The 27,779-nt window shown below is 39.2% G+C and overlaps 2 protein-coding genes and 1 long non-coding RNA gene across 5 annotated transcripts in view; all 3 read left to right on the top strand.

Annotated features, from left to right (window-relative positions):
- Nucleotides 1-733: 733 nt before the first annotated feature.
- On the top strand, nt 734-21,375 carry LOC127440042 (surfeit locus protein 4). Its single transcript, XM_051696421.1, has 6 exons — nt 734-939; nt 12,608-12,794; nt 13,029-13,105; nt 13,250-13,293; nt 13,376-13,562; nt 18,073-21,375. Exons 1-6 carry the CDS (start codon nt 892-894, stop codon nt 18,337-18,339), a joined length of 810 nt encoding a protein of 269 aa, XP_051552381.1. The 5' UTR covers nt 734-891; the 3' UTR covers nt 18,340-21,375.
- Nucleotides 21,376-22,351: 976 nt separating this feature from the next.
- Nucleotides 22,352-27,779, top strand: part of LOC127440033 (argininosuccinate synthase) — a 54,443-nt gene continuing 49,015 nt past the window's right edge. Inside the window, exons 1-2 of the mRNA XM_051696410.1 lie at nt 22,352-22,506; nt 23,053-23,171. Coding sequence (XP_051552370.1) covers nt 23,070-23,171 — 102 coding nt within the window. The 5' untranslated portion in view covers nt 22,352-22,506; nt 23,053-23,069. The remainder of the gene's footprint in view (nt 22,507-23,052; nt 23,172-27,779) is intronic.
- Nucleotides 23,187-25,803, top strand: LOC127440064 (uncharacterized). 3 transcript variants are annotated; one of them, XR_007897059.1, is made up of 4 exons: nt 23,187-23,907; nt 24,079-24,179; nt 24,584-24,639; nt 25,584-25,803. It is a non-coding gene; the product is annotated as an uncharacterized LOC127440064 (long non-coding RNA). The 3 variants fall into 3 exon arrangements; XR_007897058.1 differs by lacking the exon at nt 25,584-25,803 and adding an exon at nt 25,161-25,217 and having other exon boundaries at nt 23,188-23,907; XR_007897060.1 differs by lacking the exon at nt 24,584-24,639 and having other exon boundaries at nt 23,192-23,907; nt 25,498-25,803.

Below are 27,779 nucleotides of genomic sequence, written 5' to 3'. Positions count from 1 at the left end.
TGCTAAATAGTCTCTGACACGGATATGCTTTGTTATTGAAGAATAACATTTAATCACTATATTAATTCACCTCTGTATTCTCTTGAAAAAATATTGAAGAGTAAAGAAAACACACTGGCTATAATAAAATGTAATAAATTAAATATAATAACATACCATAATAAAAGTTCTGTTTGAATGAAATCACAACTGTTAAGTGACAGAATAAAAATATAAAAATGTAGTTTATGGAACTGGAAAGGATTGTTAATAGCTCTACAGTCGCAGTCCCAATCACACCAACATAGTTATTTACAGTGCCAAAGTTGCCCACCTGTTGTTAGACAAGATTAATGATAGAGAGAAATATGTTCCCAATGAGGAGACCCCATGAAAAGTTAAAAAAGAGCTCTACAATTGCATTCAGATTACAAGTAAAAATTCCAAAAACAGAGTTCTCCAATTAAACATATCTTTAATGCAATTTTTTACTACCAACAATTCAAAAAGAGACATTTTTACTAGTAAAAAATGCAATTATGATGAGTAACGCTGCATGGGCACATTAAAATATAATTTGGCCTTCCACATACACGCTTGCATATTATTTGTATGTTTAATAATTTCAATATTTTGCTCCTTTTAGTTAAAACTGTTCAGCATGAAATGCAAATAATAAAACGCATGCGCGTGCACATCGCTGCCGTGCACGCGCGCGGTGAATAGACGTGGCACGAGGGGCGCGAGCGCGCGGAAGGATGCAGATCGCGCGCACACTTCGGGGGATATTTGTGGCTGCGAGCTGCATTGTGGGACAGCGGAGGCCTAAAGAGACTGCAGCACTACTGAGTGTGTGACACACTTGTGTTTATAGTTTTATTTTCATTTCAGTAATATTTATATCAGCGAGTGATGGGGCAGGAGGATCTGATGCGCGCGGCGGAGGACGTCACGGATCAGGTGCGTCAATAAATAAACATGCAGAAACCAACATCTGCACTGCAATCAATCTGATCAGAAGTGTTCACTTTTAAGTATGCATTAGTTTCTGATGAAAATATATGATCCTTTAGGGTTTGTTCAAGCTTGTAGTCTGTATGTATGTGCATATGACAATAATAATCAGAGTTTTTGGTTGTTTTTTTAGGTTTTTATTGGATATTTTGTCATTGTTTTTAGTTGCAATTAAATGCATGTTGATAAACAGGACAGAAGGACAGATTTTAGGTAAAAAAAAAAAAAATCCAGTCAAAGAGGATAAGAAATGCAAGCAATTGCCATACTTCATGCAAGCTCATATTAAGTTATATATATAATAATAGGTATGATAGCATTATAAAAGATTTATCCCAAACTATGAATTGATTAAGCAGATCTCTTAAGCATGATTAGACAGTCACAGCTGATCAAACATATCATGCATAAAAGCAGCCTTTTATTTTATATATTATTTATTCACTTCATTTAGCTGGGTCTTTATTCAAAGTGTTGCACTAAAACATATTAGAAATGGTTGCATGTGATTGCTCAATAATCTCATGGGACTTGCTAGCACTTATTAAACATTTTCATAATTTCAAAGAGGCTTTAGTTCAGCAAACAACCTCCAACATGAAGTATCTGTGGTTCTTTATCTTTCATATGATCTGTGCACTAATAAAGTGTTTGTGCACATGTGGTCTTGTTTATCAGACGGGTGTAGATGTGTGTGAAAATGAACAACTGCTCGCTCGCCGTATGATTGTTTGTGTTAGAATGTAACTGAATCCGTATTGCAAATCTGGAGTCTAAAAGTGGAAAAGTGTCATGAATCGCAGGAGTTCAGATTACTGTGAGCTCTTATACTGACAGTCCAGTCTGCATGAGTGATTCAATCATGGATTCGTTTCTTTCTTTACTCCCATTCAGATTTATCAATAGTAGAATTGTTTACACTCTCTTGGTTTACTAGTACTATCATGCAATGAATCTCAGCATGCAGCTCAAGGCGTGTATAAACTGAATTATCGAACAAAGAATGTAATTCATTAATTTAATGCGTTTAGAGCTATCAATTCGAGGTAGACTGATGTATCGGAATAAAAAATTAAAAAAATTGCGTGAAAAATGAAAATAAGATATCGGCAATTATCACCATATATTTATCCCGATAACCGATAGTTTCAAAAAGCAACTATCGGTTATCGGAAAAAAATATATGCCGATAGTTGCCGATATTTTATTTTCATTTTTCCTGATTTTTTTTTATTTTTATTTTTTATTCCTTATCAAGAAACCTCATCTTGTGAATTATATACATACAAAACTCTTCGTCTGGTGAATCTATAAGCTATAAAAAAAGATTCATTTGGAAAAAAACTCGCATATAGAGCATTGTAATGGAATCTCTGTGATTTCAAAATAAGAGTCCCAGGTGCATTTCGGGCTTGTTTAAAGTAAAAAATCCCGCGTTATGCACCAAATCTTCATTTCTCTGGTTATTATTGGGATTTTGGTTTGTACAATAAACTGCTTTTGGGATTTTATTCATTTTGCAACCTCAATGTCTGTGCCCATCATAGTAAGGAAAAAATAAGATATTGTTATTATGATATAGATTGTTTTTAAAATCTATTGACCGATTAATCTGTTATCGGCCTTTTCCAACACCTTATTTATCGGTAAATGTCCACTATCGTCCGACCTCTAGTATCAATACAGATATTCAGATTTTATTCAGTGTCTTTCACGATTGTGACGATTAATTGTAATACCAATTGCATACTTCTTAGAAGTTATTTATTCATATTTAAGTTGGAATCGTATATTGAAATAGCAATATATGATTTCCTTTAAGGCTTGAAAAACTTGGAAAATATTGTGCAAAGTTGGAATGACATGAAAAATAATATTTTAAATATCAAAATGTTTCCAAATACTACAATATGTCTCTGTGACAAGGAGGAGGGCGGGGCCGGGCCGTGACTATGCACGCCTGGCCCTCAATTGGGCTAATCAGCCGAGGAGAGGGATAAGTGCTGCGGGATGTGGCAGTTTGAGAGAGAGAGAGCCACATGCAGCTGCCGTGTGTGCGTTTATGTTTTCTGTCTTTTTGTTTAAGTTTAAATTAAAATATTATTTTAACTGTTCAGTCGGTTCCCGCCGCCTCCTTTCCCATTTTTAACCTTGTTATATTGGTGCCGAAACCCAGGTAGGAGGAGGGATGCGCTGTCGTGGAGTCCTCGCCACTGCCGTCTGGCCAAAGGAGCAGCCGCGGCCGTTCCTCCGCGTCCCGGCGGCTGGCAGCGACTCCGCCGTCCCCCGGTGGACGGCCGCCTGGACGCGGAGGAATGGCCGTCGTCCGTGAGGGGCGGAGGGACTCCCTACCGGCTGCCAGAATGCAGAGGGGCGTTCCATCCGCCAGGGGTCAGAGGACTGGCTCCGGTCCACCCGGGGAGGGGTGGCTGTCATCCACCAGAGTGTGGAGGAGTGATCAAGGATCAGGCGACGGCGTATCTGGGAACCGGCGAGCATTTGTTTTCTCTAGCTCCTCTCTCTCTCTCTCTCTCTCTCTCTCTCACTGTCGCTCCGCCTTGCCCTTTCCCTCTCCTCTCTCTGCCCCTCTGGAATGTAACAAGGTTAAAAATGGGAAAGGAGGAGGTGGGAACCGGCACGCGGCAGCTGCATGTGGCTCTCTCTCTCTCTCTCGAACTGCCGCATCCCGCTGCACGTTTCCCTCTCCTCGGCTGATTGGCCCGATTGGGGGCCGGGCGTGCGTAGTCATGGCCCAGCCCCGCCCTCCTCCTCGTCACTGTCTCTTTTTGGACAACTTTAGTCTTTAGTACATTTTACATTTACAGTGTTGTCTTTGCAGTCTTGCCAACCTGAAAATGATATTATGCAATAGCACTATAGTTCTGTCCAAAATTCACGTTCACATTATTTTTTTAAGGCTCTTAGAATAAACCCACGAGCCCTCATTTCGCATGAAGAAAGACCTTTGAGATTCTGTGTATTTTAATAAATAAATAAAAAAGCTTTTCGATACATTTTTCGTGACGGACCTCATTTCAGTTTTGCTCACACATGAATTGAATTCTATGTTAATGATTTAAATTATACAGCGACTTCTAATTTGGTATATTTCGAAAGTATTCATTAATTAGGTTAACAACAGATCCCAAACTGTGTTTTGTTTGAAATATGTTTGAGTTTAAACTGTTAATGTAAATGCAAAATTAATTTTCTCAGATTTCAATACTCATTTTATGAGAAAGTGAGCAGGCTATACGTTACTTGCTGTAAATCTTTCATTTGTATGGCCATTATCCTCAGTTAAAGAGTGCTGCTTTTGATGTTGTAATGTGAGATTTTGATGGGGGAGGAAAGTACAAATTGAGTCAGTTTAGACTCGTGAAAGACCAGTATATCAGCATAATATTTCTAATCCGCCTCCTAATTATCAGCTGTTGGCCATTTAAAAAGAAAAAGTTTAGAGTTATCTTTCCTATTTTTAAAGAAAGTAAACGCATGTGTAGTACAGTAGTGTCTATGCTTCAGAAAAACCTGATTATTGATTTTTTTTTTTTTTTGTAATTAACATTTTTTTTATTAAATCATACAGTAACAATGAAATGCAAAACATATATATATATATATATATATATATATATATATATATATATATATATATATATATATATATATATATAATCAACATTTAAACCCCACAACCCCCCTCCCCAACCCCGCCCCCCCCAAACAAAACAACCCTGTGTTCAAACATAAGTAAATATATAGAAATAAAAATCAAACAGACTCACATATATATATATACACACATGCATGCATACACACATACACACGCATAATAATCATACTAACTATATTACACTACTCTCGCCACACCCCACCCTAGAGCCCTCCAAATACCTGCCCCATTTCCGTATAAACATATCCAAGCCACCCCGTCTTCCCGATGACACCTCCTCATAAGCGTGCTACTCCCAAAAATAGTACAAAGCAGGTGGCGCAGTTGTAAATACCTATAAAACTGAGGTCTGGGGATCACAAAATGTTGGACCAAGTTTTCAAACGATCTCAACACTCCACTTTCATATAGGTCACCGAGTGTAGCAACCCCCCTCAAAGTCCACTCTGGCCAGCAGAAAGGGGACGTGCCAATACACAATCTTGTGTTCTGCCATAGGCTCGAGGCAACATTTAAATAAATGTCCAATTTAAACAATCTGGACACTTTAGTCCATACCGAGTGTAAATGCGAAATAACGGGGTGTAACTTAACTTTTCCGATTAGTTTGATAGAGATGCTTTGTAATGGTGAAATAGGGGCAAGAACTGCCTGTTCAATAACAAACCAGGGAGGGGCTCTCTCAGGTGGAAGTGACCAAAGAGCCAAATCTCTGAGACTGAATGCATAGTAATAAAACAAAATCTTGGGTAGGCCTAACCCACATTTGTCTATCGGCTTATGTAACTTATTAAAATGCAATCTGGGACGTTTACCATTCCAAATGAAGGACTTCACTATGCTATCAAATTGCTTGAAATAAGAGAGGGGGACATCTATAGGGAGAGACTGTAGCAGGTAGTTGAATTTTGGAATACAGTTCATTTTAATAACATTAATCTTCCCAATCATCGATAAATGTAATGAAGCGCATCTGTCCACATCACTCGAAAAACTTTTTATTAAAGGGTCAAAATGAACACTAACTAAATCAGACAAATTTGTTGGGAATAAAATCCACAAATACTTAATGCCCTGTTTGGGCCACTGGAAGGTGCCCGGCTTTAAAGCGGTTACTGGACAGTACGCTGTCAGTGCCAAAGCTTCGGATTTAGACCAATTGACTTTGCATCCAGAGAACTTGGAAAAGGAATGAATAATTCTGTGGAGGCAAGGCATAGATCTAGTGGGGTCAGAGATGAATAATAAAATACAATCTGCGTAAAGCAGAAGCTTACGCACCACACCTCTCGCCATCACTCCTGGAAAATCATCCTCCTTTCTTATCGCAGCTGCTAATGGTTCCAGGGCAAGACAGAACAATAATGGGGAAAGAGGGCAACCCTGCCGGTTGCCCCTATTCTGTGTAAAATAATCTGAAATTAATACTTTTGTTTGTACTGCTGCTACAGGGTGTCTATAAAGTAACTTAATCCAACCAATAAACGTACTCCCGAACCCATACATTTCCAAAATCTTAAAAAGATAATCCCATTCTACCATATCAAATGCCTTTTCGGCATCAAGTGAGATGGCAGCGACCGGAGACTGATCATTCGCTACTGACCACATGATATTGATGAGACGCCTGATGTTATCAGAAGAGTTACGGCCCCGAATAAACCCCACCTGATCTATATGTATAAGAGATGTCATAACCTTACTTAATCGGTTAGCCAAAATTTTTGACAACATTTTTACATCTAGTTGGATCAGGGAAATTGGACGGTAACTCTTACACTCGCTTAGATCTTTGTCCTTTTTAAGAATCAGACTGATCCGGGCTTGTGTCATAGTTGGAGGAAGCTTTCCATTCTTTAATGATTCAGTATAAACTTCTAACAAAAGTGGAGCCAGTTCTGTAGCATAGGATCTAAAAAATTCTGCGGCAAAACCATCTGGCCCCTTAATTACCTTGCCAAGCTCCTCCAAGGTTATCTCAGAATCAAGAGAGTTTTTTTGCTCAGTCTTCAGTTTAGGAAGATCTAATGGTTCCACAAAGTTTCTAATATCTTCATCAGTATACGAAGACGTGGAACTATAAAGATCAAGATAGAATTCTTTAAAAGCATTATTAATATCAATGGCTGAGGTAAAAATTTCACCACCAGCAGATTTCACTGTGGGAATGGTAGAAAAAGACTCTCTTTGCTTTATATATCTAGCCAAATGCTTCCCTGCTTTGTCACCTGACTCAAAGTATGACTGTCTTGCCCTGAATAACCAAAACTCCACTTTCCGCGACAAAATAGTATTATATCTATATTTCAATCGGGTCAATTCTCTGAGGCCATCAGATGACATATGGCGCTTCAGCTCTGCCTCTGCACTTTTAATATTTCCTTCCAACTCCACAAGTTCTTGTGCTTTGGATTTTTTGGTGAATGAGGCATACTGTATGATCCGGCCCCTAAGAACTGCCTTAAGTGCCTCCCAAGCCACGCCCACAGAGGATACTGGAGGACCAGTTGGTCTCCATATAAATATTGATTTCAGTCTGTAACATTTGTTTGAAATCAGGATTTTGCTAAAGGGACACATTAAGGCGCCAACTATATGATTTATTTTTCTCAATATGTGGCAACACCTCTAAACTCACCAGGGCCTGATCTGAGACCAAGATATTTCCAATTGAGCAATCCACAACAGATGAAATGAGGGACTTGGATATCAAAAATGTTTTTATTCTAGAATAAATCTTATGGACTGATGAAAAAAATGTATAGTCCTTACCAGATGGGTTCAAAAGTCTCCAAATATCTATAAGATCAAGATTTTTACAGATCCTGTGAAGCATCAATGTTGCTCTAGGGGGTTTACACGCTTTTGCTTCACTATGATCAAGGACTGAGTCCATCAAAAGATTAAAGTCTCCTCACAATATTATATCATGAGGGGTGCCAGAGGCTTGCAACATCCCTTCAAGATCTATAAAAAAGCCCTGATCATCAGCGTTAGGTGTGTAAATATTAGCCAAAATCAGACTTTGCCCCTGAATTTCTGCTAAAACAATAATGACTCTTCCTAATTTATCTTTAATCTGTTTGAGAAATTTGAATTGTAGATGTTTATTTATCAATGTAATGACTCCCCTGCTCTTACTTGAGCCAGCACTAAAGAAAACATTCCACCTCATATCTTCCCAAATTTTTCAGCTTCCTGCGGGGAGAGATGTGTTTCTTGAAGAAACACTATATCATATTTCTTACGTTTAAGAAAAGAAATAACATTCCTTTTTATTGGGTTCCCCAACCCATTCACATTCCATGTGGAGAGAGATAATACACTCATATTAACATTTGACATTTTGATATAATAGAAAAAATAAATTGTGTGCCAAAGACAAAATTATGAAGACCACATTTCAACATAAATGCAACAATAAAACCCCGAAGTTCCCCCCGAACAAAACAAACAGAAAAAAGAAAAACGTGCGCATTAACCCCGCGCACGAAAGCGCTAACCGGCGACAATCCCTCTAAACTCAAAAGGTCCATGAATGCCCACGAGCCCCCACGACAACTTTGCCATCGGATTGCACAATTTTGCCTCACAAATTTGTAAGGCAAAATTACATAACATCAAATATTTTGTAAAACAAACCCCAGCCAATAGGCAGAATAAACACAAAGAACGTGTAGACTCATTCACAGAACCGTCTCGAAGGTGTGATCTTCCACAAAACAAATTCCAGCCGATATAAAACCGTTCAGATTCCTCGGTCAGACAAACGAATGTTCAGTGAGCCAGCTGATGAGTGCAGCAGATGACATAATCATTCCAATGTCCCACGAAAATACTCCACAAATCATACTCCAGCCAACAGGAGGCATAAGCACAAGGAACAGACAGATTCATCCATATCTGTCCCGAAGTAATGTTATTTAACAAAACAAGCTCCAACCGCTAGGTGGGACCAGCACAAAAGGAAACGCACGCATCCCGGTTCCTCGGATGGTCAAGAGTCAATTCACTCGGAGGCCGCATAAATGTATATCCCATGATTTACACAGTCCACCAACTTTATAAAAGACATCCTTTGTGTGGGCATGTAGATATTTTGCGGTCATCTGTAGTGTCTATTCTCAATCTGCCCGGGAACTTCATTGTAAAAGTGATCTTCCGTCAATGCAAAAGTTTCTTTAAGGAAAAGTGTTAGGCCACAAAACAAAACAAACTCCAGCCGTTCGGCGGAGCCAACGCAAAAAGAAACAAAAATGGTGCCCAGCTTCCTCCAAAAGCCAGATTATGTACAGTGAGTCAATCCACTCACAAGAAAAACACCCAATGGTTACTCGCCCATTGATTCAATAAAAGACATTGCCTGATTGGGACATGTAACTTCTTTACTGCCATCCTTGGTGTTTATTCTCAGTCTGGCCGGAAACATCAGAGCAAAAGTGATCTTCCATTGATGTAAGAGTTTCTTGCATTCCTTAAACCGATCGCGTTTCTCTCTTGTCGAGTTCGCAAAGTCAGGGAACAAGAAAATATTGTAATTCTTCCAAGAAATCTTTCCTTTGCTCCTCGCCTGGCGCAACACAAGATCGTTACCAGATGATCTCAAAAATTTGCCAGAATCGATCGGGGCCTTCCTCCCTCAGCAGATCTGTGAGCTGGGTCTCTGTGAGCTCGCTTGATTTCCAGCTTGTGGCCTGTTATGTCGAGCAGACTCGGGAAAAGCTCGTCTAGGAATTTGACCATATCTCTGTCCTCCTCATGCTCAGGAATTCCAACAATTCGAATGTTATTCCTGCGGCTTCTATTCTCAAGATCTTCAAGCTTTTCAAGAACACGTTCCAAATCAACTTTGGTCGCGGGTGGATTAGCTAATTCCCTCTCCGATGACTCCAAATAATCGATTCGTTTTTCAACATCTGTCACTCTTGTGACTAGCTCAGAGAATTTTTTTTCCATCGCCGTAATCGATCGCCGTATTACATCAAGATCCTCCAAGTCTGCAAGTACCTTCGTCAACATCACCGACATGTTGGACAGTTAACGCTGGATTCCTTCTCCCACCGCGCCATCCAAATTGAGTCCCTGGTCCACAGGACTGTCTGGGCTTTCATCTTGAACCTGTAAGTGTCTTTTAATGTCTCCAGAGCCCGAGGATTTCACCGGATTATATCATGAAAATAATAACAAAAAATTAGCAAAGTGCGCAGAGCTGTCTCACACATCTGCCCTTCGCATGGCATCACGTGGCTCCCCGATTATTGATTTCTTTACATTAACTCTGGTCTCATGGGGTTAGTACTGTAAAACAAGCTCTGATTGGCTGTCAGGAAAGTCACTGTTGTCTGTGTGATCTCTGATTGGCTGTCAGTACTGGCAAGTGCTGATGTGGACTGTTTGGATGGTTTGCATGTAAATCGTGCTATTTTTGTTCTCACTTTTGTGACTTTTTACATGAGCTGTAGAGAACTGTACTCTAACAGAATACACGCACAGCTCTAGTGTTTCACAACAAGATTAATGTTCTTCCAGTGTGTCGAAATAGTGTCCTCAGATGTTGACGGGTTGTCAAGATGCGACTCATGTGACATTAATATCCTGACAGAAACCACAAGATTTGGTTTAGTTCCTACATTTTTAAAAGCACTGTTTCAGTAAACAACAAAACTGGATTTCTTAAATTAAAGTTTACATTTATGCACTTGTCAAGCGACTTACAGTGCACTTATTACAGGGACATTTCTCCCAGAGCAACCTGGAGTTAAGTGCCTTGCTCAAGGACACAATGGTGGTGGCTGAGGTGATCGAACCAGGAAACCTTCTGCTTACCACTTCTGTGCATTAGTCCACTACGCCTCCAAGCAATTTGTTTCAGGGATATTAAAAGATATAATGAATATTTAATGTATTAATTCAGTTAAATTGTGGTGTGACTTTGATCTTTTGATGTTTGCGTAGTTGACAAGTAACATGCCCATCAACATTTTTTCCCAACATCACAATTTTTGGTGCATATTTATGAATTTTACAAGGGAAAGCATATAATTTAAGAACTGTAACTTGACGCCATTCATTTAAGCTTTTTAAAATCTTTTTTTTGCTTTTCGCCTTTTTTAGAACTTAAATAGTCCTGTGGTGTGTCAAAAACTATTTTAAAAGTACAAATATTCCATGTAGTTTCTCAATTAACACAAGCTCATAAAAACAGCACAATAATTGTAGAAGAATTATACAAATTATGTTTAACCCCTTACACCCTGAAGGCATTTTCGAAAGATTTTCGAAAGATTTCTAAAGAGCAAATACATGAAAATAAAAAATGAGATAAATGCTCATTACTTAAAAATAATAATAATAATAATAATAAAGTTGGGTTAATTGCATGGATTCATTTGATAGTAAACCCTTTGAAATATGAAAAATATTAAATGAAATATTAAAGCGAGTTGGAACAATTGAGATATTCAGTTTTAGACACTTCTGAGAAAACTCACCAAATAGTAGTTGTCAAAAGTAGAATTTTTTTTTTTTTTTTTACATTAATATATCTTAGGGTGCAAATAAGAGAAGTCTACCTTTTGTGTTGTTTGCAAACATGTCAAGTGTTCCTGGCAAAACTTTTGCGTTGATGCTACAAAGGAATCAAAAGTTACAGCATTCATAACTCTAGTGGCCTTTTCTACTCTTAAGTGTCTAAAAACCTCTCCAAGCAAGTATTCCGGTTTCATTGAACATTAAAATGGAATAACTGAAGGGGACCTGGGTAGCTCAGTGGTAAAAGACGCTGGCTACCACCCCTGGAGTTCGCTAGCTCGCTAGTTCGACTCCCAGGGTGTGCTGAGTGACTCCAGCCAGGTCTCCTAAGCAACCAAATTGGCCCGGTTGCTAGGGAGGGTAGAGTCACATGGGGTAACATCCACGTGGGCGCTATAATGTGGTTCGTTCTCGGTAGGGTGCGTGGTGAGTTGAGCATGGTTGCCACGGTGGATGGCGTGAAGCCTCCACACGCGCTGTCTCCATGGCAACGCGCTCAACATGCTACGTGATGAGATGTGCGGGTTGATGGTCTCCGACGCGGAGGCAACTGGGATTCGTCCTCCGCCACCCGGACTGAGGCGAATCACTACGCGACCACAAGGACTTAAAAAGCACATTGGGAACTGGGCATTCCAAATTGGGAGAAAAGAAAAAAAAAAAAAAATGGAATAACTGAAAACTATGAATGCAAACATTGCATACACTGCCTGGCCAAAAAAAAAAAACAGTTGCATATTCTGATATTTCGTTGGACCGCGTTTAGCTTTGATTACGGCGTGCATTCTTCGTTGCATTGATTCGACAACCTTATGCAACGTCACAACATTTATTTCCATCCAGAGCATTAGTTTTTGGCCGAGATCTTGTATTGATGACGGGAATGTCGAACCACTCCATAAAGTCTTCTCCAGCACATCCCAAAGACTTTCAATGGGGTTAAGGTCAGGACTCCATGGTGGCCTGTGTGAAAATGATTCCTCATGCTCCCTGAACCACTTTTTCACAATTTAAGCCCAATAAATCTTGGCTTTGTCGTCCTGGAATATGCTCGTGCTATCAGGGAAGAAAAAATCCATTGATGGGATAACCTGGTCTATAGCATGCTTTTTTTGATGAAGAAACCAAAATGTGACACGAATTCTGTTTATTATACATGTGGATTTCACAAGCTGGTACTAACTGTAGTTTGGTCTCTTTTTCTTCTAATAGATTCAAGTATCATATATTTTGAACATATATCACATAATTGTATGTAAAGCTGCTTTGAAACGATCTGTATTGTGAAAAGTGCTATACAAATAAAAATGAGTGATGTTTCATTGTACAGTCAGCGTTTGTCTCTCGAGCTGTCCTCACTGTGTATCTGACTGATACATCATTCGTATTTCTGTCTTATTCTCACAGTTCTTGCGGGTAACGAAGCATTATCTGCCTCACCTGGCGCGTTTGTGTCTGATCAGCACATTTCTGGAGGACGGCATTCGCATGTGGTTCCAGTGGAACGAGCAGCGAGATTACATCGAAGTCACGTGGAGCTGCGGTTATTTTCTCGCCACATGCTTCGTGCTGCTCAACCTCATAGGACAGATCGGTGAGACTGAATTTTCTAAATGAAATTTGGTTGTCACTACCTGAATGTTTCAGAAGTGAAGTGTGTTGCTGAATGCTGGAAATAACCGAACTGTGTGTGAACAGAATGATATTTCAGAAGTGGAGTGTGAAATACGCTGTATTTGTATACCTGTCAGTAAATTCCCTGCTAGTTTTATGCTTACAGATCTTCTGACTCACTAATGTGATAAATGTTTTATGGTTTTACCCGCAGGTGGATGTGTCCTTGTTCTTAGTAGAAATTTTGTGCAGTATGCGTGCTTTGGGTTATTTGGCATTATTGCACTACAGGTGAGTAGTAAAAATAAACTAGACGGCGTGCTTTTGTATGCTATAATATTTTGTGATTTCATTGTTTCAATCTGTATTTCACATTTCGAAAAATAAACATTTTAATGAAACATGCATTGTGTTTATATGTCTTTATTTTTTCAGACTGTTGCCTACAGTATTCTGTGGGATATAAAATTTCTCATGAGGTGAGTTCTGTCGTATCAGTCTGTGTAATTGGGTGGGTTCCAGAACAGTCATAATAAACTGTGTTTTCTGTCGTCCTGGTAGAAATCTGGCTCTCGGTGGTGGTTTGCTTCTGCTGCTGGCGGAGTCACGCTCGGAGGGGAAGAGCATGTTTGCGGGCGTGCCGTCTATGGGCGAGAGTTCCCCTAAACAGTACATGCAGCTGGGCGGTCGAGTTCTGCTGGTGTTGATGTTCATGACGCTGCTACACTTCGATTCCAGCTTCTTCTCTGTATGTTCATCACTGTCTCCTGTGTGTTTTAGCACACTGTTTTTGAGCGGCAAAGCTGAAAGGCACTGTAATGAAGACATGAAGTGGTACACAGTAGGGCTTGGCGACATATGGAATATTCACAATATAATCACGATGATTTTGCTGACGATATAAAATTTGAGCAATATCGTGAATGTCATGATCATTTTAATGTCCTTATTAATTGGCCATTAAGTTTTATAAAGAGTGCATCGGTAGAGTAATTTCACAATCCTGGGCTGCACAATTAATACAAATAACATCAATATGGCGATATGTTATGATTATAAAACTGCAAAAGGCTGCGATTAAACACCGATAAAGATGGTCTGTGCGCTTAAGAATTAACGGGAGATGGGGGCCTGGGTAGCTCAGCGAGTATTGACGCTGACTGCGACACCTGGAGTCGCAAGTTCGAATCCAGGGCGTGCTGAGTGACCCCAGTCAGGCTTCCTAAGCAACCAATTGGCCTGGTTGGGTCACATGGGGTAACCTCCTCATGGTCGCTATAACGTGGTTCGCTCTCGGTGGGGCGTGTGGTGAGTTGTGTGTGGATGCCACGGAGAATAGCGTGAAGCCTCCACATGCGCTATGTCTCCGCTGTAACGTTCTCAACAAGCCACATGACAAGATGCGCGGATTGACGGTCTCAGATGCGGAGGCAACTGAGATTTGTGCTCCGTCACCCGGATTGAGGCGAGTTACTACGCCACCACAAGGATTTAGAGCGGATTGGGAATTAGGCATTCCAAATTGGGGAGAAAAGGGGAGAAAATCCCCCCCAAAAGAAATTAACGGGAGACAAGCTGTTCTGTGCACACATGGGCTCGTGGTCTCGTGTTTTTAGCGTTTTTAGAGCAGTTCACATGCATTGTGAAAGAAAAGTACTGCATGTTTAAGCATTCACGCAATTCCTAACATTAGTAACTGCTACAATTTATTATGGGGTAGATCGATATATTGGTTTTAGCGATTAATCTGTGCTGATAGTTGCTTTTTGGGACAATCGGTTATCGACAAAAACAAGCCGATAGTTGCCGATAGTGTTTTTTATGTTCGTCTGTGGCCGGTGCTGGAGGATTCTACTGTATAACCCTTTCAGCACATGCATTGTTTCTCCAATCTTGTGAATAATATTAAACCTTATTCCTCATCAAACTATATCTGGTGAAAAACTGTATATATACAGTACATACACGAAACCAATCATCTGGTGGATATACAGTATATAGGCTATAAAAAGCTTTATTTGGTTAATACTTAATTATAAAGCATTGTAACAAAGCCAAGTCTCTTGTCACTTCAAAATAAGAGTCCCTTGTGTTTTTTGTGCTTGTTTATAGATAAAAGTCCAACACTTGCACCAAATCTTTTTCTTTGATTTTCTCCCCAATTTGGAATGCCCAATTCCCAATGTGCTCTAAGTCATCGTGGTGGTGTAGTTGCCTCCACGTCTGAGACCGTCAATCCGTGCATCTTATCACATGGCGTGTTACCATGGAGACGTAGCGCGTGTGGAGGATCACGCTATTCTCCGCGGCATCCACACACAACTCGCCACACGCCCCACCGAGAGCGAGAACCACTAATCGTGACCACGAGGAGGTTACCCCATGTGACTCTACCCTCCCTAGCAACCGGGCCAATTTAGTTGCTTAGGAGACCTGGCTGGAGTCACTCAGCACACCCTGGATTTGAACTCGCGACTCCAGTGGTGGTAGTCAGGGTCAGTACTCGCTGAGATACCCAGGCCCCCACTATGCACCAAATCTTACATTGATTTTCAGGTTATTGTAAGGAGTTTTTGTTGAACAATAAACTGTGTCTGGGATTTTATTCATTCTGGACTCTTGCAGTCTCTATGTTTGTGCCCGTCATAGTAAGAAAAGACAAAGAAAATCTTTTAACGTTTAATAAATTGATTTTAAAAAACCATCGGCCCATTAATCGGTTATCGGCCTGTTCCATCTTAGTTATCGGAATCTGCTTAATCCACCATCGGTCAACCTCTACAAGTTATTATGCAAATCTACAAATGTGTCACAGTATAACAGAAAAGGAGGAGATAACAGTGTTTCATGGGTTGTGGAACATTGTAAACTGTCAATAACACACTGACACGTTCCGTGTCAAAATAAAAGCTCCAGGTGAAGTACTATAAATAGGACAGACATGTATCACTTATGTAAAATAAATCTAATCCTCAAAATAATAATGGTAATTCAGTATTAAATTGGAATAATAAACTTAAATGGGTCCCCTAAGTAATAATTTAGTATTATGCAATATTCAGCTGGGTTCTAAAAGTGGAGTAGTTTTTGCACACCCTGTTAATAAAAAAAAAAGACGTTTTAGTAAAAGTATATGAAGGTAAATAATCATTTTTATTAAACTACTATGTATATAAAATATAAAAGTGCATATCAGTTAAAATGATAAAATCTCATTCTCCCTTGTGTTCATTTAGTGAAGAACTGGGGAAACATGCCCCAATTATTATTTTGTTAAAATAGATTTTTATTTCATGCCTTTTAAAATATTGAATCTACTTGGCTATAATGGTTTTTTGGATGAAATTATGGTTCCTATGATTTAAAAATACAACAACTTTTGAGCCATTTCAGAGCAAATGCAAAATTATTGAGATAATATAGTACATTGAATATCATCAATGGGCTGGAAAATATCGAGATATAATTTTTATAGCCATATGGCCCAGCCCTATTACACAGGCATATTCAGAAAAGATACACAGTTGCTGCAGTATAGTGTAATGGACCACCTACTTAGATGGGAAGAGACTGTCATGTGACCAATGTCGTATTGGGGCTAACATCAATAATACCACAAAAAAATAGACCAGCAAGCCAGCAAGTGCAAATAATGGCCTAGCAGTGACGGAAAACCTGATGCAAAAATGGCTAAATGTCTAAAATTACTAAGAAAAATCTATAAATATTTTAACTTTACGTACATTGCAATGAAACAAATTAATCAGAAACAAAGAAATAAAAAGTAAACAATTTTATCCACTCATAGTAAAAAAAAAATTACAAAAAACCCAAACAAAAATGAGGCCTCTCTGTGTGCTTTCATTCAAACCTCTTCATCTGAGTATTTCTTTACTCAGTTTTGTGTTTCGGATGATGCATTTCTTGGCATACCGGAGATAACTTTGTTGACTACATTGAAATAGTTGCCAATACCAATAACTAAGCTGGTGAAAAGGCTGAAAACCGATTAATCAGCCGATCATTTTTAAAAATCTATTAAGGACATTTTGTAGTCTTTATTTAGTGTGACAGGCATTGACATAGAGACTGCAAGAGTCCAAAGTGAATAAAATCCCAGAAGGAATTTATTTTAAAACCGAAATCCCAATAATAACTAGACAAACAAGATTTGGTGCATAACGCGGGACTTTTAACAAGAACCAGCCTAAAATACAGCAGGGACTCTTATTTTGAAATGTCTGTGCTCGCAGCTGCTCACACAAACGAGAAATGAAACATGCACTCTTACAATCATCCACACTGAGTGCATTTACATGACAAGTTTGATTTCAGATGGACTTAAGTAATAACTCGCCTTTTTAAAATGAATTTTAATTTTAATTCGTACCAGTCCGGTTTTGGCGAAATAGAGCTAACAGATCTAGATAATACAATTTGACTATTTTCACACATTCCATCATAAATACAATAAAAGAGGGTAACAGATGAATACTCGGACCAAGGTTAGCATGCAAATTAGTGCTATGAATGCAGGATGTAAACATTACAAATTACACACTATCTACTGCATATATTTTACTTTCAATTGTCATCAAGTGACTATAACAGCTTCTTTATTTGGATTGAATGCTTTTTATTGAATATGCAGCCTGAAGCAAATGACAGGTACAGATACACAACTGTTTCAGTATTCAAACAACAAACATACTAAATAAAAATACCAGTGATCGCTAGGAAAATATAGACAAACCATACATTTTCTTAATCGCCTATTTATTTACAACATCTCTCCTCGGTCCAAATATTATTACGCTTTACACAGAGTTTATTATGAAAGTGAAGCAAAGCAGAGCTCGTAAAATTAGAAGGGTTCAGGAGCTAATAGTGTCGTATTCTGCCTTCGGACATCACTAAAAGTACAACCGATAACGTGCATCTGATCTGCGCCAAAATCAACACGGAAACGCACGTAGCTGTAAAGTGTTCCATGTTGTTGTGCCTGTTGTTTGCTAGAAGGGCTCTGAGCTACTTAGCTGACTTTTTCGATGCTCTACTGTGATGCAAGAGGTCAACCGAAAAACATCTACATCACTTTCTCAGCTGACGTACTTTCACCTATTCGATTGCACGTGGTGACATGTATACTTGGACAGAGACTGTAGCTGTTTTCTCCTTCACCATGAAGTTTTAGATCGATTTGAACACCCATGCATTTTGCACAAACATCTAGTAAAGTTCTCTCCATTCTCCTCCAGATTCTGCAGAACATGGTAGGAACAGCCCTCATCATCCTGGTGGCCATCGGCTTCAAGACCAAACTGGCGGCGCTCACCCTAGTGGTGTGGCTTCTCGCCATCAACGTCTACTTCAACGCCTTCTGGACAGTGCCTGCGTACAAGCCCATGCATGACTTCCTGAAGTACGACTTCTTCCAGACCACATCGGTCATCGGCGGTTTGCTGCTTGTGGTCGCTCTCGGGCCGGGTGGCGTGTCTATGGACGAGAAGAAGAAGGAGTGGTAAGACGACCGCTTCCTCCCTGATTGTCGTCCGAATCACTGCCCAGGACACAAGAACTTACACTTACTCAGCACATCCAGAGTTACCCTGTTCTTGTACGTTTTTTTCCACTTCCTCTGTGTTTTTCATGCACAATGTTAAATACTGGAGTTTTATTTACGTATTTATATATCCCTATGTTGCAGCGGTTAAGGAGATTACAGCAAAAATGTAATAAACAGTCCATGAGTTCAAGTTAATTCTTTTTTTCTCTTTATGGCAACATAGAACATGCATCTTAACAGGGATTCTATTTCAAAGTGCTATGGAAAGATATAGATGCGTAAATATGTGAAATGCAGCCATGTCGTGCGTGGACTGAGCCGTTTGTGATCGTGACAAATGGACAAACGTCTTTTGCCGGTCAGGGACTGTGGTGGCACCTCTTTGGTACATCAAACTCGGTGAGTTTTCCCTGGTTCTTCCTCCAAGACCTGTTCATCATCATCTTTCTGGACCCTGTGTTTGGGTTCACAGTCATTTGCCGTTCAATTTGGCGATGCTTTCTTCGAAAAAGCATTTGATGTAATGGAGAGCCTAATGTAAAAGACGGTTGTGTAGCGGAACCCTCATTCAGACTTTGTTCTGTTCACGTCTCGGGCTCTAACTGGAGTTAGTCATTTGTCTCATATCACGGCAGTTGACAGGGACGTTTAGCGTAAATAAATAACATTTAATTATTGTACAAATCTACACAGGCTGAATAGAACAAGAGTTTCTATTCCTCAACATGAGTTATTGTCTTGCTCAGTGTTTTTTGTTGATTCCAATAATAATAAAACAATAACTTGATAACTTTGTTTTAAGTTTATATGGTTTTTTTGATTTTGTTTTCAGATCATGGAGGGAAATAAAGAGCAAAACAAGTGAACAAAATGTGTCGCAGCATTGTATCCCAGTAAGATTCATTCACTTTATGGAATGAATCCTTTTGCACTTTCAAAGTTGCCACTGAAATATACAAAAATAAAATATAATCTGAAAATAAATATTGCAGAAACTTTACATCATTTATTTCATTCATGTTCTTCTGACATCTAGTACTGACATTTTTTAATGTGTGTTTAGAACTAATATGTTTTTGATGCCCTAACAGAAAGTTCTGTGGTACCATGGTAGCTTTTAGATAATAAAATGATGGTTCTTTTTAGATGCACTGAATAACTGCCATGTTATTTACAGCTGAAGTCAGAAGTTTACATACACCTTCGCCAAATACATTTATACTCAGTTTTTCACAATTCCTGACATTTAATCGTAGAAAACATTCCCTGTCTTAGGTCAGTTAGGATCACTACTTTATTTTAAGAATGTGAAATGTCAGAATAATAGTAGAGAGAATGATTTATTTCAGCTTTTATTTCTTTCATCACATTCCCAATCGGTCAGAAGTGTACATACACTTTGTTAGTATTTAGTAGCATTGTCTTTAAATTGTTTAACTTGGGTCAAACGTTTTGGGTATCCTTCCACAAGCTTCTCACAATAAGTTGCTGGAATTTTGTCCCATTCCTCCAGACAGAACTGGTGTAACTGAGTCAGGTTTGTAGACCTCCTTGCTCACACACACTTTTTCAGTTCTGCCCACAAATTTTCTATCAGATTGAGGTCAGGGCTTTGTGATGGCCACTCCAATACCTTGACTTTGTTGTCCTTAAGCCATTTTGCCACAACTTTGGAGGTATGCTTGGGGTCATTGTCCATTTGAAAGACCCATTTGTGACCGAGCTTTAACTTCCTGGCTGATGTCTTGATATGTTGCTTCAATATATCCACATAATTTTCCTTCCTCATGATGCCATCTATTTTGTGAAGTGCACCAGTCCCTCCTGCAGCAAAGCACCCCCACAGCATGATGCTGCCACCCCCATGCTTCACGGTTGGGATGGTGTTCTTCAGCTTGCAAGCCTCACCCTTTTTCCTCCAAACATAACGATGGTCATTATGGCCAAACAGTTCAATGTTTGTTTCATCAGACCAGAGGACATTTCTCCAAAAGTAAGATCTTTGACCCCATGTGCACTTGCAAACTGTAGACTAGATTTTTTATGGCGGTTTTGGAGCAGTGGCTTCTTCCTTGCTGAGCAGCCTTTCAGGTTATGTCGATATAGGACTCGTTTTACTGTAGATATAGATACTTGTCTACCTGTTTCCTCCAGCATCTTCACAAGGTCCTTTGCTGTTGTTCTGGGATTGATTTGCACTTTTTGCACCAAACTACATTCATCTCTAGGAGACAGAATGCGTCTCCTTCCTGAGCGGTATGATGGCTGCATGGTCCCATGGTGTTTATACTTGTGTACTATTGTTTGTACAGATGAGGTGTTTGGAAATTGCTTCCAAGGATGAACCAGACTTGTGGCGTTCCACATTTTTTTTTCTGAGGTCTTGGCTGATTTCTTTTGATTTTCCCATGATGTCAAGCAAAGAGGCACTGAGTTTGAAGGTAGGCCTTAAAATATATCCACAGGTACACCTCCAGTTCAGTACAACCCCTATCAGAAGCTAATTGTCTAAAGTGTTGACATCATTTTCTGGAATTTTCCAAGCTGCTTAAAGGCACAGTTAACTTGGTGTATGTAAACTTCTGATCCACTGGAATTGTGATATAGTCAATTAAATGTGAAGCAATCGGTCTGTAAACAATTATTGGAAAAATGACTCATGTCATGCACAAAGTAGATGTCCTAAACGACTTGCCAAAACTATAGTTTGCTCATATGAAATCCGTAGAGTGGTTAAAAAATTAGTTTTAATGACTTCAACCCAAGTGCATGTAAACTTCTGACTTCAACTGTACATGATTAATGTCCCAAAACATGGTAATGCATGGTACTTTTTGGTACTTTTTTGTTATGTTAAGGTTCCCATGATCATGAAAAATGTTGTAATCAGGGGGTTTTCCAATTTAGTTTTCCAGGCCTGGGAAAGACAATTTTAAACTTCACTGAAAGCCCATTGACATTTCTATAATTATTAATAAAAAAAAAATGTTTCAAGTTATGCTCAATAAAATATTTCATAAACTCAGTTGTTCTTGTGTAGAGTAAAACTTGTTTACAAACCAATGTCTGATTTGTGAACGAATCAAGTCGGTTCCTTTTTAAAGAATCGTTTTACAGATCGGTCTGAATTATTTATTAGCGTATAGTTCTAAGTAATTAAAAAAGACTGGAAAAGTCAAGGGGAAATCAAAGCTCTTTTTTTTTTCTCACTTTTTTTCCATTTAAAAAAAAAAAAAAAAAAAATTGGTGAGTTTGTGTACTTATCACAGGTTTTAACAAAGTAGTTGTTTATTTGGGCATGTAAGTGCAAGACTGACACAACCCTGACGGATATGGAGTTATATATGTGCCACAACTCTGCACGTGCAAAATTATATTTTGAGTGCACAAAAATGTTCTGCACATGCAAGATGAAATTGAGCACACAAAAAGTTATTTTGCACGTGCAAGATGATATTTTGAGTACAAATAAAAAAAAAAAAAAGTTCACGCGGAAGATGAAATTAAGCGCACAAAAAGTGATTTTGCACGCCAAAGATGATATTGTGAGCACACAAATACATTTCTGCATGCGCAAGATGATATTTTGTGCGCGCACATTTATTTTGCATGCGCTTGAACTCAATTTGTAAAGCAATGTATCTTCTTGCAAAGATGAATTAATTTTGAACAAACGAAAATCAATTTTGCGCTTGGATAAAGTTTATTTGAATGTGACTTTGCTTAGAATTCTTACATTTAGCTTTCTCCTCCTACCTTTTTGCATGCTCAAAATATCATCTTGCGCACGCAGAACATTTTTTGTGCCCTCAAAATATAATTTTATGCGCGCAGAATTGTGGCACGAGTATAACTCCATATGCGTACCGCGGGATCAGATTTGCTGAGTGAGTCCAATAGAGGCGGGTCATACAGCCTCGGCTCATTTTCATGAACGGCGGGATCTGATTGGCTGGCTGCGGCCGTTGTTGACACGCCTCTGAAGCGGAGCGACATCTGATTGGCTCATATGTCTTTGAGTGGAGGCGCAGCAGTTGCGTGATTTCCGAAAAGCGCTCGAGCTGAAAGCAGACAGACTGGATCTGACAGCGGCTGTTGCAAATACATTATTTCCTTGTGCGTTCAGGTGAGTTACTGCTTTTATATATCTTTTGCATTGTGTGTGTGTGTGTGTATATATATATATATATATATATATATATGTGGTATTGGGTTTGATATTATTGAGATTCGCCTAAACAGGCTCTTATAATGTGAATACTGATTTAAAATAACATCTTACTTACATTACATTTAATGCTTAATTGATGCTCAATTATTTATATATGTGTAATACTGAATTAATTAACCAGTCATACTGTATTTACATTTATACAAATTCAAAATTGCATTATGTAAAGCAGTAACAATGAATGAAAAGCTGTTGCTTGGTGTGATTGATGAATTAAACTGGCTCAATCATTTATAGACTGATGCTTTTAAAGATCAACTGCTGCTCTCTTACATAGTGCTTTGACCATCTCAGTGTCACGAGTCTCACTTAATATTTTGTGACTCATGTGGTGAATCTTGAACTCGCATGACTTGTCTGTTTAAGGAAGCTCCCTCTATGACATTTAAATATTATGAAATTATTTGCTGGTGATGCTGTTTGGTGTGTTTTTCTTGAAAGTCCCCTAAAGATCAGAGATGTCTAAGGGCACAGTGGTCCTGGCATACAGTGGTGGTTTGGACACTTCCTGTATCCTGGTGTGGCTCAAGGAACAGGGTTATGATGTCATCGCTTACCTGGTAATTACAGATGCCACTATTCAGCTTTCTTACACAACCCTGTACTAGTGACTTCACAATAAACATATCTGCATAAATTCACTTTACTTAAAATCATTTCCTGGAGGAAACCATAGATCAGTATTGCAACAGATGGACAGACCCTTGTGGTAAAATAACTGAAATTAAGTGAACTGTCTGCCACGTTTTGTGTAATGGAATCTAAAACTACTAACATCATCATCTTTCTGGACCCTGTGTTTGGGTTCACAGATTTAGTTTGTTTAGTTTAGTCTGATTCATGACTGTGTGTCTGTCCTCACACTGCACGCTGCGGAACTGCACCTGAAACAACAGCGTAAGCAGAGAACAATAGTGTATTCATATAAATCGACTGTCAGGAACAATAGATCTGTCCTCAGTAATCTGACTCAATGAGTTCTGGGGTTTTCTTGGGGTTTTATGGCGAGCCTTTGAGTTACATCTCATATGAACATGTTTTATCAAGGTTACGTTGAAGATCTAGACAGACAGATAGACAGACATACAGGTAGACATACAGATAGATAGACAGACAGATAGACAGACAGGTAGATAAACATACAGGTAGACAGACAGACAGACCAATAGATAGATAGACAGACAGACAGATAGATACTGGAGACAGACAGACAGAGAGAGAGATAGATGGACGGACAGACAGACAGGTAGACACAAACAGGTAGATAGACAGACAGACAGGTAGATAGACATACAGGTAGACAGACAGACAGACCAATAGATAGATAGACAGACAGACAGATAGATACTGGAGATAGACAGAGAGAGAGATAGATGGATGTACAGGTAGATAGACTGACAGACAGACATACAGGTAGATAGACAGATAGACAGACAAACAGACAGGTAGACACAGACAGACAGACAGGTAGACAGACAGACAGACAGACCAATAGATAGATAGACAGACAGACAGATAGATACTGGATATAGACAGACAGAGAGAGAGATAGATAGATGGACGGACAGGTAGATAGACTGACAGACAGACATACAGATAGATAGACTGACAGACAGACATACAGGTAGCTCGATAGATAGACAGATAGACAGGTAGACAAACAGGTAGATAGACAGACAGACAGACAGGTAGATAGACATACAGGTAGACAGACAGACAGACCAATAGATAGATAGACAGACAGACAGATAGATACTGGAGATAGACAGAGAGAGAGATAGATGGATGTACAGGTAGATAGACTGACAGACAGACATACAGGTAGATAGATAGATAGACAAACAGACAGGTAGACACAGACAGACAGACAGGTAGACAGACAGACAGACAGACCAATAGATAGATAGACAGACAGACAGATAGATACTGGATATAGACAGACAGAGAGAGAGATAGATAGATGGGCAGACAGGTAGATAGACTGACAGACAGACATACAGGTAGATAGATAGATAGACAGACAGACAGGTAGACACAAACAGGTAGATAGACAGACAGACAGACAGGTAGATAGACATACAGGTAGACAGACAGATAGACAGACAGATAGATACTGGATATAGACAGACAGAGAGAGAGATAGATAGATGGACGGACAGGTAGATAGACTGACAGACAGACATACAGACAGACAGACAGACAGACAGGTAGACATAAACAGGTAGATAGACAGACAGACAGGTAGATAGACATACAGACCAATAGATAGATAGATAGACAGACAGACAGATAGATACTGGAGATAGACAGACAGAGAGAGAGATAGATAGATAGACGGACAGGTAGATAGACAGACAGACAGGTAGACACAAACAGGTAGATAGACATACAGGTAGACAGACAGACAGACAGACAGATAGATACTGGAGATAGACAGACAGAGAGAGAGAGAGATAGATGGACGGACAAGTAGATAGACTGACAGACAGACATACAGGTAGATAAACAGACAGACAGACAAACAGGTAGATAGACATACAGGTAGACAGACAGACAGACCAATAGATAGATAGACAGACAGACAGACAGACAGATAGATACTGGAGATAGACAGACAGAGAGAGAGATAGATAGATGGATGGACAGGTAGATAGACTGACAGACAGACATACAGGTAGACATACAGACAGACAGACAGACAGGTAGACACAAACAGGTAGATAGACATACAGGTAGACAGACAGACAGACCAATAGATAGATAGACAGACAGACAGATAGATACTGGAGATAGATAGACAGAGAGAGAGATAGATAGACAGACAGACAGACAGATAGATACTGGAGATAGACAGACAGAGAGAGAGATAGATAGATGGACGGACAGGTAGATAGACTGACAGACAGACATACAGGTAGATAGACAGACAGACAGACAGACAGGTAGACACAAACAGGTAGATAGACATACAGACAGACAGACCAATAGATAGATAGACAGACAGACAGATAGATACTGGAGATAGACAGAGAGAGGGATAGATAGATGGACGGACAGGTAGATAGACTGACAGACAGACATACAGGTAGACAGACAGATAGACAGACAGACAGACAGGTAGACACAAACAGGTAGATAGACATACAGGTAGACAGACAGACAGACAGACAAACCAATAGATAGATAGACAGATAGACACTGGAGATAGATAGACAGAGAGAGAGATAGATAGACGGACGGACAGGTAGATAGACTGACAGACAGACATACAGGTAGTTAGATAGACAGATGATATACAGACAGATAAACAAACAGACAGACAGACCGGTTGACATATAGATAGATAGACAGACAGACAGACAGACAGGTAGATAGATAGATAGGTTTGGAAACAAAAGACGTTTAAAAGGTCTGAATGTACAGACATGCTCTGGCACACATTTTTGTGAATGACATGCCTAATGCATTCCTGGGAGGAATTTGAGGAAAAAAATTTTTTTTTGTATATTTTATATATACACACACACACACACACACACACACACACACACATATATATATAAGGAGGGTGGGGAGGTGTAAGGTTAAAACGTACCAAAATCATTCTAGAACTATATTCTATTAATATCTTTGGTTGTATTGTTCTTAATTTTTTTATCCAGTACACCACCTCCTCCTTTCACTGTTTGGTTAACCTCAGTCGATTACTTTCTAGGCCTGAAATTAAGGTTTGCAACTGTCTGTTCTCTAAAATGAGAATATAATATTTTGTCCGGCTCCTGGCGACCCACCTGATATAAACGTTGTTTTAAATGAACTGCTAGGGTATGTTTTGTTTCACCTATATATCATTTCCCACATTTTGTACACTCTATAACATAAATCACATTGCAACTTTGCAATGTAAAAGTTTGTAAAATGGGACTCCTCAAGTAGGAAAATTTGTTGAAATTTTTTTTTTCTGGATTTAAAATGAAGATGCCAAGATAGAAACTTAGGTTTCTAAGCAGAATGTTGTATAAATCAAGCATGCACTAACATAACTTTTAAATTTCGATTTCTTCTAAATGCTGCTATCACCTTAAAGGGTCTCAAAACATCAAAACTTCACAACAGAATTCAATTTCCTAGTCATTGGTGAAAATAAACTAATCAATGGTATCAAAGATGTACCCATAGATAGATAGATCAATTTATCAATGATTTCAACTTATACTCGGTACATGTTAAACCATCCATATCCATTTTCAGATTCACACAATTAACTTTCCAATATTTGAATTGGATTCCATATTTTATAAGATTTCTCTGATTGTCTCTTTAAATTATACATAGTTTTTTCTGAGCGACTATATGATAATAGTTCATTCCACCACTGTGTTATTGATGGTGCCATTACTGATTTCCAGTTTCGTAATATACACATCTTAGTATTGAATACTATTATGATGCTAGTGATACTTTGTAATACAGCACTTTTTATACCATTGTCTCCTAAGATGATTCGCTATATGTTTTCCTCTTTTGTAAGTCGCTTTGGATAAAAGCGTCTGCCAAATGAATAAATGTAAATGTAAAATGTAGTAGTAAACGTCAAAACTAATTTTCTACTTACATTAACACCCAAGTATATTTTACAATCTGTTTTGTTCCATTTTATGCCCTTAATATTTGGATTACCTCTTACAGCTACTGCCAGTGTTTTAATGGCCAGTTCAAATAACAGGGGAGAGAGAGGGCATCCCTGTCTCTTTCCCCTCCCCAATGTAAATATGTTTGAAAGATTTTTATTTGCATGTATTTGAGCTTTAGGTGTGTGGCAGGGTGGAGGATGGGGCCGGGCTGTGATGCTGCACACCTGGCCCCTAATCAGGCTGATCAAGCCCGAGAGGGATAAAGGCGACCGGAGGCGGCAGCACGAGAGAGAGAGAATTACAGGCAGCTGCCCAATGTGTTTATGTTTGTGTGTTTTGTTGAAGTTTATCATTAAACTTTATTTATGTTGTCAAGCTGGTTCTCGCCTCCTCCTTTCCCTTTTACCTTGTTACACTGGTGCCGAAGACTGGGAAGGAGGAGGGATGCACCGTAGTAGAGTCCTCGCCACTACTGTCCACCGAAAACTGAGCAGCCGCGGCCATCCACCGTGGGATGGAGGAGCCTGGCCGCCT

Source organism: Myxocyprinus asiaticus, chromosome 4 (genome assembly GCF_019703515.2).
Source record: "Myxocyprinus asiaticus isolate MX2 ecotype Aquarium Trade chromosome 4, UBuf_Myxa_2, whole genome shotgun sequence".
Classification (NCBI taxonomy): domain Eukaryota; kingdom Metazoa; phylum Chordata; class Actinopteri; order Cypriniformes; family Catostomidae; genus Myxocyprinus; species Myxocyprinus asiaticus.
Note: the sequence above shows the minus strand (reverse complement) of the source record. Positions and strands in the feature narration are given on the sequence as shown.